Source organism: Gobius niger, assembly GCF_951799975.1.
Source record: "Gobius niger genome assembly, chromosome: 11".
Classification (NCBI taxonomy): Eukaryota; Metazoa; Chordata; class Actinopteri; order Gobiiformes; family Gobiidae; genus Gobius; species Gobius niger.
Window position 1 is genome coordinate 7,771,354 of NC_136862.1, and position 19,008 is coordinate 7,790,361.

Sequence of the window (19,008 nt, forward strand, 5' to 3'; positions counted from 1 at the left end):
CCGGAGTGATGAATAGGGCTGGTTTTCGATACCTATAGTAAAATATGGAAGATATGCAAATTTAAAATATTGGGTTAATCTCCAATTTCAAGAAATGTGTGGAAAATTGGGAATAATTTTGGAAAAAATTGGGGAAAATTTAGGAAAAATTATGGAGAAATTGTGTAAAACAATAGGGAAAAAATGGGGGGAAAGGAGAAAAAAGCTATATTAAAGCATGAGAAAAAAATATTCTTTATTATTTTTTTCTTTCTAAATTAATATATAATAAATCGGGAAACAAATAAATAAAAATTGGGGAAAAAATAATATATCTGAGCGCCAAGTCACTTCCTTTCCTTTTTTAATTTTTAATGTATTTATTTTCGGTACCTTCTTTCAATACTTTTACTTTTATTAATACCGATATCCAATACCAGACTGACCCAGCCTGAGTGATATGAATATGAAAAATGCATGAAATATGAAAACCATAGCAATAAAGTATTCAAAACAACAATACACGATATCGCTTCAAATGAAGGGGTGCTCCTTAAGTATTAATTAGGTATACTAAGCATTAGTGATCTGCTTAAGGTTACAGGTTAGGGTTTAGTTTAGCATGGTGGTTAATAATGAAAATGAAAAGTAATCAATTAATACAACAACAAAAAATGTTTATTTCATTCATGTACAGTGGCAGGAAAAAGTATGTGACCCCTTTGGAATGTCTTACATTTCTGCCTAAATTGGTCATAAAATGTGGTCTGATCTTTAAAATTAAAGAGTGAGTTAACAGTGTCTGCTTAAATTAAAACCACCCAAACAATTACACATTGTTGTATTTTTATTAGCCATAACATGTAAACGTTCACAGGACAGGGAGAAAAAAAAGTAAGTGAACCCTTGGATTTACTGTACTTGCAAATTGCAGATTCCACCTTGAGCAACCAGTGCTGGCCAAGAATTGTAAACCAACAGCCTATTCACCGGTAAGCCTATTAGAAATACCGCACGCAGATCATCTCTGGGTGCTGTGTAGATGCTTTCCCATGACATGTTGATTAAGTCTGGGGCACTTTAGCGTCTTGCAAATGAACACACGAGGAGTGCATTCGTAAGTGAGACGAGCGGGGGGGGGGATTTATCAGCATGTGGCGAACAAAAGAGAAAGGCGCAAAGTCCAGCTTGATTTTGTTTACCCCAAGTCAATTTCACTTATTAACCTCCCCACTAACCTGAGCTGGGGTGGGTCCAAGGCTTTTTGAGTGAGTTTGAGCCAAAACCAGCAGAACAGATGAGCGCGAAGTAGCCTTTGAATGTGAGCCAAAACGTGCAAAAATCTGACTTTGAAATCGAAGAACGGGGAATAGCACACATCTGAGCCGCTGTACAACAACATAGATTACGTAAGCGTGCAATATTTTATGCAAATCCAAAGTTCCTCCGATAGTAAATCCTGCTTAGCCCATCATTTATTTAACATAGCGTCAAGTCTTTCATTCCTCCCTGTTGCTACCTGTGCCCACATAGCCGTAACCCTGGGACGCACCCGGCTGTTTAATGAATTCTCCACCACACAGTAAATCTTTTGGGTCCGGAGCAGCTGCGAGGCCCTCCGCTCACCCGCACCTTTTGGGCCTTTAGCAGCAGTATACGACATGCATTTCAATGTAGTGCTGCACGAGGCTAATCGCGCGCCAGCTGTACGTGCACCTGTGATACTGAATCCACTCCCGTTCAACATACGGGCCTAATATTTATCTGCGCAGAAAAGTTGAGGTGATGATTATTTGCCAGAAGTTGGAGGTGGAAGTTGGAGGCATGTGGCTGATTAGCACATTTTTTGCATTTTTTTGTTTTTTTGGCCCAGTAGCAGTGGTTCCCCAATGAATCTAAAACATGCTCCAAATGCTAAACCCTCCAGCTCAGTAATCCTGACAGAGATCGTGGCTCAAGGCAGTGTTTCCCACCCAGGGGTATGAGAGTACTTGGAATTATTATAGGTAAGATAAAACTGAACATAGTATTTCTATCATTTTCTCAGTACAAAGTCTGAATTTGAGAGTATTTTAGCTTCATTTCGAACACCATTAAATACTTGGAAAAATTAGTTTAATTGACCACTTTGGAAAAAAAAAATGTTGACAGGATCCTTGAGGTGAAAACTACTCGAACGGTTAAAGGGGTACGTGAGATATGAAAGGCTGGGAAACACTCGCTCAAGGTATGGAGATGGATCCACAGACGCTATGCTGACATTGCAGGCTGCGTAACGTTATTCTGAGGCACTGGCTGAGCTGATTTTGCAGGCCTCACTGTGGGTGCATCAGTCTGCCACTGAAAGAGCTCCTCAGCTCCTCTACAGTCCCATGTAGTGGATGGGAGTTGTTGTCCATGATGAAGGTGAGCTTGGCTAAAACCTTCCTGTCCCTCACCTCCTCCACAGAGTCCAGGGGGCAGCCCAGGACGGAGCTGGCTAATCACACTTTTGAAGTTAAAGATGGTACAAAAGGGGGGTAAAGGAAGCCATCCTTGTAAAACAACATAAACCCAGCATCAATAGAGGGGGTGGACTCAGGCATGCCTTGCCCCCACTCAATAACAGCTTATCAGGTGAACAATCCTCTTTTGTTAAGGCTTATGGGTCGTCTATGCCCACTGACTCAACAAAGACTTGCTAGTTGAGTGAAACTGTAAACAACTTGAACAGGCATTTTTGTCAGTCTGGTTCCCTCCTCCTGGGACCAGCCTGGGTCTTTTTAGTTTGCCTCAGTTTGGGTAATAATGTCTTTTATGACCTAAAGAGCAAAGAGCAAAGAAGAAGCTTCTGCGACTAGAAGCAAAACGTCCTCAACTTTACCAAAACCCAGTTCAGTCGACGATTGAACCTTTTCTGCGACTCACTTTTAGACTCAAAAACGTACATTCTGCAGGGTAATATAGTGGTTATGTTGCAGGAGATTCATTCATTTTAATTTTATTTTCATTCATGTCTGGCAATGGCATTTTACAGTGGATAACAAGTATGACAAAGTAATTACAAGTCCTTCGAAGATACAAGGATGAAAAAAATGAAGGTCTATCCATCCATTTTCTTCCGCTTTATCCAGATGGGGTTACGGGGGCAGAGAGGCAGACTTCCCTCTCCACGAACACCTCCTCCAGCTCTTCTGGAGGGATCCCGAGGCGTTCCCAGGCCCAGCTAAGAGACATAGCTCGTCCGAGGTCTTCCCCGAGGCCTCCTGCCGATGGGATTTCTCTTCCTTATTTAGCACAATGAGCTTTACTGTCACATCCTCCAAAATTCAGAGAGAACTATATGCTTACAACAAATAATGAATCAATAGATATCTGAATAACCAACGTGTTTTCACTCACGGCGCTGCAATAACCCATCACACTCATTGTTTCATTACTGTCTCTGTATCTTTTTATGTTAACTCAAACATTCATGAGCATTTCAGGCATAAGGTGAGGAATAGCAATAGCAGTTCATTTATAATGGTGGAAAAGTTTAATAATCTTGAATATTTGAGGTCAATCACGCCAAGAAAGACCAGTCCATTAATGATCATTTGAGGGTATGTCTACAGTCTGACAGGTCTGACAGCCCTGCGCTTTAAGCCTGGCTTTTGTGCTCACTGCTGTCTATCTCTGGGCTGAATCTTTCTCCACATTATGATTGATAGGCAGTAAAGTTTGGGCAAAGTTTGGCCACGGGGCAACACCGGCTACATTCACCTCAGACTGCAGAGAGAGAGAAGACAAAGAGTGAGAGAGGAGAGAGAGCTTTAGTGATGTGCAAAGGCTGCTTTTCCACTTTTGATTCGCTCTTTATTGAGCCCAAGGCCAGTGTTGACGCCATCGCAACCATTGTTTTTCCCTCTCTGTGTTGACTAATTTCTTGTAAACTCTGTGTAATTGCCTTTGAGGGAGCAGAGCAAAGAGTTGCATTAGCGCCAATTAATCTAGATCCTTACCATTTTAGAGAGAAATAGTGATAGTTTTTTTAGTGCTGCTATTGATTCTTTCACTTTGGTGTCAATCTTGAAATAAACAGGCACTAGCAAAGAAATCATAGGAATGCCTTTAGCTGTCTGAGCGTGTTACGACAAATGCGTATCATTTGTCTAGCCTTCAAATGAATGGTAAAGCCAGGCCCAACACTCAAGTACGTTTGGTTAGTTTTATGGAATTTGTATAATATTTGTGTTTTTTTATCATTTACATGTTGTAAGATGATGTTTAGTGGTCAAAACCACAAAAATATGCTTTAGTATTTAGCCCAGAGGATGTTTTATAAGGCATTTGTATTGAAAATAAAAATATCTGTACATTCATTAATGATTTCTAACTAGGCTTTGACTTCACCTAAGTGTGGTCGATGGGTTCACAACAGCTGAAAACAACTGGATCGTTCATAACACGTTTGATCCTAACGTATGCGGACATTTAGCAAGCAGGCTAGTCCAGGAGCTATGTTAGCTAAATGTAGTTTTCCTGTAGCCGTTGGCACTAGCCGTCAACATTGCAAGTCATGAACGATCCAGATGTTGTTTTCAGCTGTTGTCAACCCATCGACCACATTTGGGTGAGGTCAAAGAGATTATTTAGAATCAAATACAAAACAGTGTGTAAAAGTGTCCTCTGAGCTAAATGCTAACTCAAATTCAGTTAAGTTTCCGGCTTATTGTGGGGTTGGATGCACATCCAGTGGTCACTAAACTTCATCGTATGTTAATGACAAAGACACCACAGAAAGTTCGTAAATGCCATCAAAAGGACAAAACATACCTCCCCATACGCTAATGTTGCGCCTGTTTTCCCTGTTCATTTGTATGGAGATAAGACACTCACACATTTCATGATTTGTGTTGTTTTATGGCTAACGCTAACGGCTATAGGAAAAACACAAGACAAAGTTTGTATTTTAGTACATATTTCAACAAATTACTGTGACTGTTTGATCTCTTATCCCCCAGCTTAACCGAGTGCATTTTCCCCAGATCGGCTTTACCCAAATCTAAAAGCTTCTCGACTTGAGTTTACAGCCTGTAGGCCAGAGTAGCATCTCATTTGAAAGCTAAGACCTACAGTACTGATCATAACTTTTGTTGTGTTTTTGTTACTTTTTCATCACTTTCTAGTCATGTTTTTGTCACTTTTTTGTTGCTTTGGGTCCGGTGGGAGTTAAGAGGTAAAAAAAAAAAATACTGCAAAGATTCTTTACATTACTCTAAGAGGGAATCAGTGGCTCAATAAGTTCATGGCCCTGTCTCAATTTGAGTCATTACCCTATTTACATCCAAACTCAATTCGCACTTGCTCAGCGGCGCGGTGTTACCATGACAAAGCGTACAGGAGCAAACTCAATCTTATGTACTGTCAATCTTTATTCAGCACTTATAAATGTTTTTGAACCACTAATGAACCCGGCCACGCAGAGCAAAGAAAACAAGACGGGAAAACAAGAAGAGTAAGTGATTCCAGATGAATATTTAGTGTATTTTTTGACACGTTTTGCTCCGAAAATAAACTTTGTGTTACTTGCTTTATCAACTTTACTAATTAAAACAGAGAGAGAGCGAAGACAATAGAGGTAAAAATTTAAATACTATCAAACTTTGTGCTACCTTTTCTCCAAAGTAAAATGAGAACAAATATAGTTTAGCTTAACTTTATTGTTACAGGAAAACCTTCTCCTTCTTGTTATAATGGTGTTTGAGCTTTCAACAACATATTCTCCGACTTGATTTCCGACCACTTTAGCCTAAACCCCGCCCCCCCCCCCCCCTTTGCCATGTCCCCTAAATAAACCTTTTTTTCAAACTAACGAGGCCAAGCCGCAGTAACAAATTGTCACTTCGCCCCGAGTGGTTCTCAAAAAAGCATATCATTGAGGAAGTTAGCGGGCCTCCCGATTTAACATAATGGAGTCAAGTGCGGTCTCCAGGGGGTAGTGGCTGAGATTGGCCTCTTTCTTCCGCTGAAATGTACCGTGGCCTGAAGTGGCTGCGCAGTATCTACGCCGTACCTCAAAAGCCCTTGTGCGCTTTGAGAGGCGCGGAACAGGAGAGTGTGAAAATGCAGAGCTACACCTGTCAGTCTGGTTATGGACTCTGCCAGCAGTGATGTGTTGACAATATTATATGCGCGCACACTCCCTGGGCCGTAGATCAACGGCCTATTCCCTGTTATGAGGCAGCAAAATGGTGGGTGTTTGTAGGCTGTGGAAAAGAATGGGTTCTGATGACAATTTAGTTAAAATATATCATACATAATTGAGATTGTGCCCTTATCGTAGTTGAGTTGTTATATTTTTTGTTCCCAAGCCCATTCCTTATATCAACCCACATTTAGGTGAGGTCAAAAGTCCATGGTCAGAAATCATGTACAATGTAGCATGAGTGAGATTTTACTTTAGATACAAAATAGTTTATAAAAGTGTCCTCTGAGCTAAATGCTAACTCAAATTCAGTTAAGTTTTTGTGGGGTTGGATACACATCCAGTGGTCACTTAACATCATGTTTTATGTTAATGATAAAGGCACCATAGGAATTTCGGAAATGCCATGACAAGGACAAAACATACCTCCCCATACGTTAATATTGCGCCTGTTTTTACCTGTTCATTTGTATGGGGATAAAACACTAAATTTAATTTCGTTCTTGGATCCGAAAATAACAAAATGTGGGCATTTGTAGGAACAGGCTCAGATTGCTAAAGGCATTTCTGTGATTTCCGTGGTTCATAATTTGTTATGTTTTATGACTAACGCTAATGGCTATAGGAAAAACACAAGACAAAGTACACATTTCAACAAATTATTGTTGAAATTATTGTGACTTAACCTGAAATCCCCCACCTTAACCGAGTGCATCTTCTCCTGTTCAGCTTTACCCAAAACCCATACGCTTCTCGATTGGAGTTTACAGCCTATAGTCCAGAGTAACGCCTCATTTGAAAGCTAAGACCTACAAAACTGATCATTTGTTAACTTTTTTGTCAAATTGTTTTATCGGAATTGAGTTATTTGCATATTTGTTTTGTTCCCGAGCTCATTCCTTATACTATATTTTTTAGATTTTGGTGCATGTTTTAGGTTTTTATGCGCACAACCTTAAACCTACATATCTCACAATGACCTTCTCACAATGCAGATATAACTTTATAATTCTGAGGAACTTCAGTGATAGATTATCTTCTTTAAAAATGTTCATCTCTGACACAACAAAATACACAAGGAATTACAGATTAGAGCAGCAGTACAAGAAGAAGAAGTAAGTGAATATGATTACTCAAAATTGTATGAATGAAGCAACAATACTACTCAAGATATCTTTAGGAAGAGGGAACAGAAAGTAGTAGATTTGCATGATTTTCTTAGTCTATATGGACATACTATTATATCGAAAAATGGCAAAAGTGTACACAACTCATACTCAAATCGAGTACCTGTCTCATATACACTAAAATACACTTCAAACCTGAACTGCTCGCCGTCAGCTTAAGTCTGATGAAATTTCTGCGTCAGTCAAGAGGCGGCCTTGAAAGGAACAAAAGCAGAGCACTAATTGATACAAGAGCTGTTGGCACTTAGAAGGCAGAATTAACATCTCAAAGGTGTGCGTTATTTGTTAAAAAAAAAAAAGAAAAAACGAAAAAAAACGAAAGGAACAAGTACAAAGGAGGCTACGCAGCAGTGTCCTTGGATAGTCACTGTGTTGTAAATGGGCACCGCTAAACAGTTTCCAAGAAGCAAAGATGTGAGGAGTGAAATAAAGATGGCCTAAGAATGTGTCTTATTTGAGAACATAACCACTGTGATGCCAAGTAAATAGTCCTAACCCAGCTGAAATAACGTATATTAAACCTATCATTTTCAAAGAATAGAACCAATACAAAGGATAAAACTCCCTGCTGATACTCGAAAGGCAATGTAATGTGGCTATCGTTTCTTTGGTTTCTTTGTCAGCTTAAAGAGCAGAGAAAATCCAAGACAAAATGCTCTATAATTTAAAACCTAATTACTCCTTTGCTCATGACTACAACCATAAATGCAGAGAAGTTTTCAGACCCTTTTTTTTTGCCAGTTGTTAGAAGGCAATTAGTGAAAGTAAGTTCGTACAAAGAACTCTTCTTATACAACCGAGGACGAACAAGTGAAACGCCAGACACATTTAGTCATGCCAAACTTTAAAAAATATTCTCAGACTTTTCACATTTTAGACATGACAGTATAGCATGAAAGGGCAAAATAACTATATTTAACTGACATGTTTTCCCAGTATACAGCAAGCCGCGACCAAACTCCAGTACTTTCTGTCTTCAACCTCCTCCAAGCATTTGTTTCACTGCTTGTATGTCGATCTGAGATGAAGTGCCAGCTCTTCGGTGTTAGCGTTTCCACACATCCCACGTAGCAACATCCGTTTTCTCCTGGGTTCATCTTGAGCTGTGGACCCGCTCCAGACTTATCTGTCAAACAAGCTAAAACACTCCTGGTCGTTATGGCAGCGTGGAAACTTTTAGCATTAGCTCTGATAATTTCTGAATTGTTTCCTTTTGGTTGCTCCTATGACGAAATGGTCTATGTTTGTCGGAAATTATAAAGGTCGCTTCGTAGTGGCATAACTGTTGTTTTCTTTAGGGTGTCTCTGGTTTCTCTGGTGTCAAAGGCCGGTCCCTCGAACAAACACCATCTGTTTGTCGGGACATTACCTGTACTTCACCTCGCTGGCAGGCCTTTGAGCAGGTTCACCTCTACGAACAGCTTGGACTCTAGATCCCAATTCCTTGAGCGCTGTTGGACCCTCCGTTAATCTGGCGTTGCTCACAGGAGCTGTTTTGGGCGCTAGAGAAAGGATCACGTCCCGATGCCTTTCGCTTTGGGGCCAGGTCCGTCAGTTTTGTCTTGGCCTACAGGCAGAATAGAGTACCTGGCCTTCGGGGAAACCCTGGGAGATTGTCCTGTTGGCTTCATCCAAGCGGGTACCTCTGCATTTGAGGACATTGCTCTCAACCAGAAAACAATGAATTGCCCCTCAAGTGTCCAAGGACATTGTTCACAATTCACTAGCAAGGACAACGCCACAAAAGCAGATTATTAAAGAATATATTAACAGTGAATAGTTGACGACCGCTGTAGTAGTGTGTGGGGGCTCTGTCTCAGGGACCCAGCTCTTCAGGAACCACCTGCTCGGAGAAGAAGAATCAGCGCTGAGGTTAAGACATGAAGGGAAGGAAGGTGGGGTCGAGAGTTCAGTGTTGAATGAGCTTGGCTGGGGCATCCGGGCAATCAGAGGCATGGTTTGGTGACGACCCCCCCCTCCCCTCCTGGAAGCGCCACCTTAACGTGGTGGAGGGGTTTGAGCTCCTGGATGATCTTAGGAACTATGTTGTTAGGGGCTTCGTGCCCCTGGTAGAGTCTCCCATGGCAAACAGGTCCTAGGTGACAGGTCAGACTAAGAGCGGATCAGAAGCCCCTTATGAGAGACCAACAGGCCCGGTTTGAACCCTGAGGTCATCCTTCTGTGGACCCACCACCTGCAGGAGGAGTCATAGGGGGCTAGTGCAATGTGATTTGGGTAGCTCCAAGACCCGGCAACGGAAAAGTGGAAGAAAATGGATGGATGGATGGATGGATGGATGGATGGATGGATGGATGGATGGATGGGTTTGGTGAAGACATGGTTTGGCTGGTAAGAAAGGGTTTGTTGAGGCGTGGTCCTGCTTCCGAACCTATTCCATAAAATGTGGATGCTGCATTGGACTGTTGCGGTGAAGAAGGCGCCAACCCAACAGTCGAGTTGTTTGGGATACTCCCAGAAAAGTAGAGGAAGTGTCTGTAATACTGGCCGTCACCACTGCAACATGAGGAAAATGTTTAGATAACACCTATCACTTGCGTATTTATGATTCACAATTCATTCACAGTGTGCAGCCTTTTTTCCAATATGCTTTAGGCCAATATGGTTATGATTTCTGACCTTTTTACCTCTGTCTCTTCCCAGACTTGCCCATTGTGAATCTGACAGTGGACCCGCAGCCAGTTCTAGAGGGAAACCTGGTCCGATTCCACTGTGGAGCTAAGGCCAACCCCCCGGTCATCTACTACAGGTACGTTTCCCGTGGGATCTATAAAAGCTGGAATGCCAGCTGTACTTTGAGAGGAAGTAGCTTTTTCATGGTTGTTTAAGAGCCTGCATTATGCTTAAAAGCCTATTATGTTTTCCTTCATCAAAGAACACCCCTGAAGTTGTATTTTGTTTTCTTTTTGCATGAATGAGTAATCATTCTTATTTAGTCCGACTCCCTCTTCTGCTCTGAAAGCCCTCGCACGCTCCTCCGTACTTTTATAGTATGATTCATCAGACCTTTTCTGATCATTACAGCCTTCAAACCTACTCTGAAACATCAACAACTCAGCAGCCTTTGTTTTAACTTTGTCCCATGTGGATTTAGTTTCATTCATGTCCTCCTTGGCTGAGATATTTCTAGAGACATTATTCTAAAATGTAACCACAAAAAAAGGCTTTGAACTGAATTGCTAATTGGTAGAGCTGCACAATATAATGCACAATTAGTCACAATATCACTTAAAGGAACAGGTTTCATCAGTTTAGATGAGTTGTACCTGTCTGGTCTTTGTCCGTGCCCATGGAAGAGCGTGGTAGCTTCCAACCTCACCCCGTTTGGAGCTATAGGAATACACTGGGAGAGGCCAAATGCTAACAACATCTTTAGTCATTTTGCGTGACTGAGGGCACACACAAAGACCAGACAGGTACGTATCAACTCGTCTAAGCTCAGGTAAGAACATATCTCAGTATGTAAAAACTGTGGCCTGTTCCTTTAAATCTGGTGAAGGTGTATTCTTTAAGGAAATGGAGGAACTTCAAATGTAAAGCACACCAAGATGGGGCCATGTGTTCTGATAGTTGAAGAGGGAGACAGACTGAAAGTGCAAGATCACTCAAACATGCACAAATGAAACTACAAGTCTGTTTTTAATGATGGAAAACCTTGGTATGAAAAGAAAAAAATCTGAAAAAGTCTGTTTTGCATATTACAGTCCCGATTAGAACTAGCTTTCATTTCGCCCTCTCCACCGCTTTCACACTCTCTGAAAAGAACTGTAACCTCGGGCGTTAACGAAGCTCCGCAGCTGGCACCTGGGTCTCACCAAGCGGACACCTGCCCCACCTTTTTTTTTACACTCTCTCTCTCTCACACACCGCTGTCCCACCAGCTGCCTGCGTGTCGGGTGCTCGGCGTCTAACGGCGGGTCGGGCAGGGCAAACACGACGCTGTCACTGCGCTTCACAACTCATCAGCGCAGAGCGAGAGCAAGATGAGAGGAGCTGACTGAATTTCAATTTCACAGGAACAATGACTTGAACAATTGTTGTCTATTCTGGCTAAGTGTTGATAACTCACTCAACTTTACACAGCACTTTTCATGCTCAAGTGCAACTCGAAGGGCTCGGATTCACGATGAGAAAAGATTGCCAAACGTTTCAGGCGACAAAAAGTCCTTTCATTTTGACTTTCCAAGTACCAAATGAGGCCGCAAGGGGGATATTTTTTAGTAATAGGTGACGCAGTTGGGAAGCATATAAATAACTGAGGCTTCACCATATTTAGTCCGCACTCTGGGACTACCAGCAGACCAGAGCTGGCACCTTTCATGGTTTACAGGGCTCATACTGGATAAGGAAGTCACACAGATACCTGGAATTTTGACTATTTTTCCTTGAGGCAACGGAAGCCAGTCCAACCATCTAGACAGAGGTGGGATGTTGTGTCTTTTCTTGTTTTTTGTGACGACTCTGGCTGCAGAATGTTGTTTAAATTGTAGTTGACTGACTAGTATGTTCATTTGCCTTGCATTTTTAATCTAGTTGTGATAAGATAGATCTGGAACAAACTATATACAGTATGGTTGGTATTCGGCCTATCTGCCTTCAGTAGAATGTTTTTAGAATTACAATGGATTTTAGAGGCCCTCTACCCAATTTTTTGAAGCAAGTCAAGGGATGCTAGTTTAGTTTAAATTGCTAGCAGTGGTCTAAACAGATGTCATGTTTGCTCCGAAAGCTGTGAAGAAGGAGCTCTTTCTAACCTACTATGGACACCTGTTCTTTTTTCTTACCTAACGATAATGTCGACGTTTGGTAGGATTTTATTCAACCTTCCTAAAGAAGAGGCCACTAGAGGCGACTATCAGCCAAAATAGTATTTGTCTGTGACTGTCGTTTGATGGATGCTTGGTGAATCTTGGCCAGAATCAAAATGTACTAACTTTTATAACCACAGTGTAAACACCCGACGGACCAGAGTTGTAAGTCAATCCAAACGCGTGTTAGCGTGTGTGTTAGGCATTTATGAAGCTGTGTTGCATATGTCAACTCCTTATAACTGCATCGCGAAGTAACTTTTGCTGTGGTATTTGTATTTCTTCTACGGTAAAGTTGTATGAGCGGAGAGAGGGGCGGAGTTAACTGAATCCAAGCGTTTTGTCTTCCGGGTTGGAAAAATACCCCCAGAAAATACGTATATTTATCACAAAGAATAGTGCTTCATAGTGGTAGAGGTACTACATATCATATAAATGCCTATACTTTATGGCTAAAAGAGAATGATACAGATCCTTTAAAGGTGCACTATGTAACTTTTTATTTAAAAAATAAATAAATAAAAGCCCAGCGGCTGTATGAGTGGTTAGCTTAGCGCTTTCCATCCCGGTGGCTCCATGATGCTTCAGGATCGATTTTATTTCAGGTTTTTCTGAATCGGATCTATACGTAACCATGGAGATGGTTCAATCAGCTGTGAAAATCTACCAGAAACTCGAAAAACAATTGCAAAGGTGCTATGCTAACCACTCATACAGCCACTGGATCACTGAAAGGTCAAATACACATTTTTTCGCATCACTTTCTTAACACATTTGTAATCCTTGGATGAGTTCATAAACCGATTTCACAGCCGTTCGGGAGCCAAGCAGAACTACGGCCATATGATGCTAATAATTAGCCTGCGGACAAGGCTCTAAAGGCTAAAGGCTATAAAACTAAAACTATAAAACAAATCTACAAACCCTGAACAAAGTCGAGTTCCTTCACAATAGCAATAACATATTTTGACGTGACTCTGTGTCATTTTTTGTTTCTTAGTTGGCACAGAAGTTTGTTGATTGTGACTGCGCCGCTGCTGTACGTAATTACACACCTCAGGTCTAAACACTGTTTACTGATGTTGGCGTATGTATTTAAATCAAGACAGAATTTGTTTGGGAAATGTTATAATGGAGCGTTTCTAATCAGCAGACTTTGTATTTGACAAGTCGGCGAGGAAGTGAAAATTACTACCAAGGCGAAACCGTCTATTGTTTATTGTTCCCAAAGAAAAAAGGTTGCAATGTAAACACAACTTTGCATAGAAATTGCCACAAGTGTGGAGTCATTTCTGTGCGGCATGCAAACAAACAATAAAAGAATGTATAAGTGATTACAGAAAAGTTATTGTATAAGTAGATTGACTGATGCTTAGATTATGCATTATTCAAGAACTGTAATGCATAAATCAAAGTGCATTAATGTTAATACAATGGAAATGTGTACAGTAGGTATATACAATATGACAGCTATATTCTCCTTTGGAAACTAATTAATGTAAATAGTAGGCCTATTATAGTATTTTTCTAAATTATTATGTCTAAATACAGCCTTTTATGTAAAGCAAGTCTCCACAATGAAGACATTTCCCTCATAACTCTATCAGTCAATAATATTTTTCGCACACAGACTTATTTGCAAGCGCCATATGTTCTAGATCTATTGTAGACTTATTTTACAGCTTTGTTTTGCCCACACCAGATAACTACAGATGTCCAAAATTAAATATTAAAACTAAGAAACATGTCCCACATGTACTGTACCATCTGCCCACCTGACCCGCGCACTCCCCACATATTACACTCACAGCTTGTGCTAATAGTTGTGCAGAAAAACTTGTATTATTTTATAAAATTCTTATCTCTACTCGGTTTGCAGCCCGATATCAGTCAGGCTGTCTCTTATTATGTTTTATTCACCAGCAGCACTTCAAACTTGAGGCTGTGTCCTTGGTGAAATATTCAAACAAAGTTAAAACCACAAGCGTAAACTGAAAAGTTGTAGCCTGTAACTTACAGAATGTATTAGAGGAGACCGGGGTTGGTTGTCTCCAGGGTTGGTTGTCACGTTTCGTTTTATAGCCACTATAATTGCTGTAATATGTTTTCATTCACTTACAAAACATATTTTCTCCTCAGGGTCTGTTCACGGGGAATGGTGGGGATTTTTTGTTGTTGTTGTGTCCATCTGTTTTTTTATGATCACATTAATTTAACATTAGCTTTTGTAGATTATACACTTTGGGGTATTGAGTAAATTCCTACATTATGTTGCTAATTATTGCAAACATATCATCATGATCAAATTAGTGACAGGAATACAACAGGCTTTGATCAGTGAGTATTTTGAAACTTATTTTGACCTTTTTATCTTGAGAAACAGTTAATCACAATAATGACAGCCAACCCACACATCTGTTTTTGACAGTTAATGGCAATGGTACAGACTGCCCGACCCAAAGAAAGGCTATGATCTGGGGTTGCTGCAGTTGCTCAAGTCTAGATTCATCAACACTATGTGCCCAAAGACTAAGATCTGAATGATCAGGTTATTTCATCAGTGGATTTCCACTTCTCGGATGGCAATGCCAGGTTTCATCGGACTCACATTGTGAAAGATTGGTTCAGGGAGCAGCTTCAGGGGTCATTTCCTCACATGGATTGGCCACCGCAGAGTCCAGATCTTAACACCTTTGGGAATCTTTGGGATGTGCCGGAGAAGGCTTTGTGCAGTGGTCACACTCTTCCATCATCAAAACAAGATCTTGGTGAAAATGAATGAAACACTGGATCTTTCGACATTGCAGAAGCTTATTGAAACAATGCCACAACAAATATGTGCTGTAATCAGAGCTAAGCAGAGCACAATGAAATATTAGAGCCATGTAATTTTTTTTTTTTTTTTGTCAGGCAGTGTTTAAAACAGTCTTCAAGCTTTGATTTAATGTAAGGGTGACTCTTGTGGGATGTTCTGTGGATGAGTAATGAACTCTTGGGGGAAAATGATACAAAAGGAGCTGACATGGGGAAAAAGAAGGTTGGAGACCCATGTTTTCACTGGATAAGAAAACCCACATGTTCATTAATCATGCTTAATTCACACCTTTTTAGCTTTCTAACTATAGTCTTTTTGTTTATGGTGCGATGTAAATAAAATGGGATTGACGGCGGTTTTAAGGCGCATAAGGAAACTCTGAATTGCAAATGAGACAGAAGAGCGGCAAAGCGCGGCATCATTAATGGTTTGAAACGCATGCATCGAGGCAAATTTGAATTAGTGGTGTTACAAACAAGGCTTTGATCTCAGATATGATAATGCAACCAAAAGTGGGAAGAAACACACAGCCGCTCTGGGAGATGGGACGAGTGAGAGGTGGCTCCTGAAATACCGCTTCTGCAACGGGGTTTTGGATTAAATTCAACAATAGTTTTATGCAAGACACCAAGTCCCAGTTCAAAACCACAGCATGCAAATAAAGAAACAATAGGGAAGTTGGTAAAACAAAACAAAACAAATCTCCATTCAAGCTGATGTGAGAGTTAGTAATGGGAGGTATATTGTTTTTTTACATAAACACAGTATGATATTGGACAAAGGTTTCAGGTACTCGGTGATATGGATACCAAAAAAAAGTGTGTGGTATCGGCATTTCAACCTGGATATACTCAAACAGACAAAAGCAGCAAATAGAAAGCTTTATTGACATGTATATTTTTGGCGATCAGACCCCGGCAGTGGACGGTGATATATGGATTAAAGTTAATAGGGTTAGATGGGTAGGTTAGCGTTAGGGATGCCTTATCCCGGAGCCTGGACATTGGTTGTGGTATGGGAGACGGGTAAAAGATGCAGCAGGGTGAAGCCATGGATGGAAGAGGTGGTGAAGGGGCGGAGGTGGGCCGCAGCACAGCAGGGAAGCGGAAGATTGGCTGCAGTGAAGGTCAGGCTCTGCACTGATGGGCTGTAGGGGAGGTGTGACCCTCGCAGACATGATAGATATTAGCCTGAAGTAAGTGACGCTGAAATTAGTTTTCCAGGTTGAATTTAGCTCATGAAATCTGATATCAGTATTGGTGTCGGCACAACCCAATTGTTTACGCGTAAGACCTGAGCCGGCAGTAGTGAGCATAAAAATGACCAACTTGCATCTAGTCCCTTTGGGTTATCCATGTAGCTTAATCAAAATGGCAAATCAGAAAACACCACTACTTATAACGTTTTGTCATTTTATCTAGTGTGACTTATAATGTGCAAGACATGCCAAACATGTATTTAAGACATACAAACATTTTGTGTTAGTGTAGCAGCGGTAAATATTTCAGTCCTCTTTTAACTTTATTAATGTGTGCTGTCACCTGGATCTTCATTTGAAAACACAAATCGCACCACATTGCATTGTGCATGGAGACACCGGAAACCTTTGAATAAGCTTTTGCTTCTTGCCTCAAATTTATGTACAATAACTTTCTCTCCTTTCTCTGAAATGTCTTCAAACTATATCCCCGACCGGTTGATGAACCCTCAAAGCCCTCGACCCAGGCGCCTGATCACACGGCTTCTCCAGCTTTTCCTGTTAGCGGTTAGCTGTAGCGATGGTGGCGGAAGTTACCTCTGAAGTCAGCCCCTCCTTATCGCTTAAGCTCCAGATGTTGCCTCTATCTCCCCCCCACATGCGGGCAATCGGGGAGGAGGCGGGGCAAGCGTCTCGGGAGAGCGACTTGAGCGTGATTGTGTGAGTGAGGAAGGGGGATACGTTGCACGTCTGGTTATCGTAGTTAATTAGTGCATTGTCGTAGATTTTTATGGTGATTTGTTCTGTAATTCTTCATAATTTTTACAACCAGACGCTCCTTATTAACATAAATTAGGTCTTATTACTGATGCATGTTGTGAAATTTCAAGGTTAAACGTTACGGTGTGCCATCATGCACAAGCTTAATATAGAAGGTGCAGTTACATGTAAGACCTGAGATGGCAGTAGTGAGTGTAAAAATCGGTGTGTGTGTTTTTCAGTCTAAGTATCACTTCTAGAATATGAAAGAATATTTCCTTTGAGTGATTTATCTTCAGTAAACAGTTACCTAGGTAACCAAATGACAGCTGTTTTGCTTGACTAGTACCAGTAAGTTTGATCAGAAACTAAATTGCAAGAGGTTGTGTAATTAACACTGTACCATCTGCGTAGTACAACAGAGCTTCATTGCAACACAGGATCGGTAACTCGATCTGTAACTCCAGTTCTCTGAGGGCGAGTTCCCAGAGACTACACCATTCTACTTTACAATTCAATCCATCTGTGTTCCGTCCCGTTTGCACCATTCTTCGCATTCATTCTCTCTTCTCCTTCATTCATCACCCGCCTCTGCTTTCTCCACCGAAGCAACAGAGCAATAACACCTCGTGCATTGAGGCCCACCGTATGGCCATGGGTGCAGACTTCTGTGTGTCGTTGCTTAGATAAATCGTCACTCCGCATCCTCCCTGCTGTATAAATCTGCCAGCGCGATGCCTTCATGCCAAACTTCATTGGGGCAAGCGAGGTAAACAAATAGAGTGATAGGAGATATGACAGTACGGTATGTGAACAAAGGGAGCGGGCCAAGGCGAATGAACAATCCTTACATCGTGGTAACTTAGAAATTGAGGTTACAGTATTATACCACTATGATAATATTGAATTTCTGCCTGTTTTGTGACAGGTTGTGACAGTATATTCATTTAGATTCAGTGGTAGCTTCATGTCACATCTGTTTTTAGACATAAATGGTGACTGACTAACCTGGCTCTAGAGAGAAATCATTGGCCATGTGGCAAGTACACATTTACAGTAAAAAGTACAATATCTGGCAATGTGTGCCAAGTCAGCAAGAAAAAAAAAAGTCCACACTTTAATGTAGTGTCTAGCTGCAGGGCGTTAAGTCATTAAATGAATTTTGTCCAAATTGAAGGAACAGGCCACCGTTTTTCCATACTGTGATATGTTCTTACCTGAGCTTAGACGAGTTGATGTGTACCTGTCTGGTCTTTGTGCCCGAGAGTGGGCGCTTCCAACTTCACCCCCGTTTGGAGCCATAGGAATACATTGGGAGAGGCCAAATGCTAACAACATCTTTGGTCGTTTTGCATGACTGAGGGCACGCACAAAGACCAGACAGGTACGTATCAACTCGTCTAAGCTCAGGTAAGAACAGATCTCAGTGTGAAAAAACGGTGGCCTGTTCCTTTTTATGACTCTGTGGTAGCCTCTGCTCTCCACTACGCTGCACAGAGCGGGACAAGAACAGTATGAACAAGCTGGCCAGGAGGGCCAGCTCCGTCCTGGGCTGCCCCCTGGACTCTGTGGAGGAGGTGAGGGACAGGAGGGTGTTAGCCAAGCTCACCTCCATCATGGACAACACCTCCCACCCACTGCTGTGTGTGTGCTGTGACTGTAGAAGAGCTGTGCAGCTCTCTCAGTGGCAGACTGAGACACCCTCAGTGCAGGACGGAGCGCGACCGCAAAGCCTTCATCCCCACTGCTGTCAGACTGTACAATAAGACTGTAAAGTAACATGTGCAATAATCTCTGTATCAGCTGCACTTTATTAACTCTGAGTGATCTTCTTGAACGCCGACTGTAACAAGTGAATTTCTCCTTTGTGAGATCAATAAAGGATTATCTTATCTTATCTTATCTTAAAAATGTTAAAATTAAGTATTTTCTTCCCCCTACATGTTCCAGCAATGTCCTAATATGTAGAATGAGCCTAGACCTGTTCACCACAACTGCCTCTAAAATCCTGCACTGTCACTCAAAAAGGTGTTTCAGGTCCGAAGTGCCGTCATGCACAAGCTTAATATAGAAGG

The 19,008-nt window shown here is 41.4% G+C and overlaps 1 protein-coding gene across 1 annotated transcript in view; it reads left to right on the top strand.

Annotated features, from left to right (window-relative positions):
- LOC306969864 (kin of IRRE-like protein 3) overlaps positions 1-19,008 on the top strand; it is a 455,290-nt gene that overhangs the window by 369,626 nt on the left and 66,656 nt on the right. Inside the window, exon 6 of the mRNA XM_079565619.1 lies at positions 9,997-10,102. Within this exon, the coding sequence (XP_079421745.1) occupies positions 9,997-10,102 (106 nt within the window). The remainder of the gene's footprint in view (positions 1-9,996; positions 10,103-19,008) is intronic.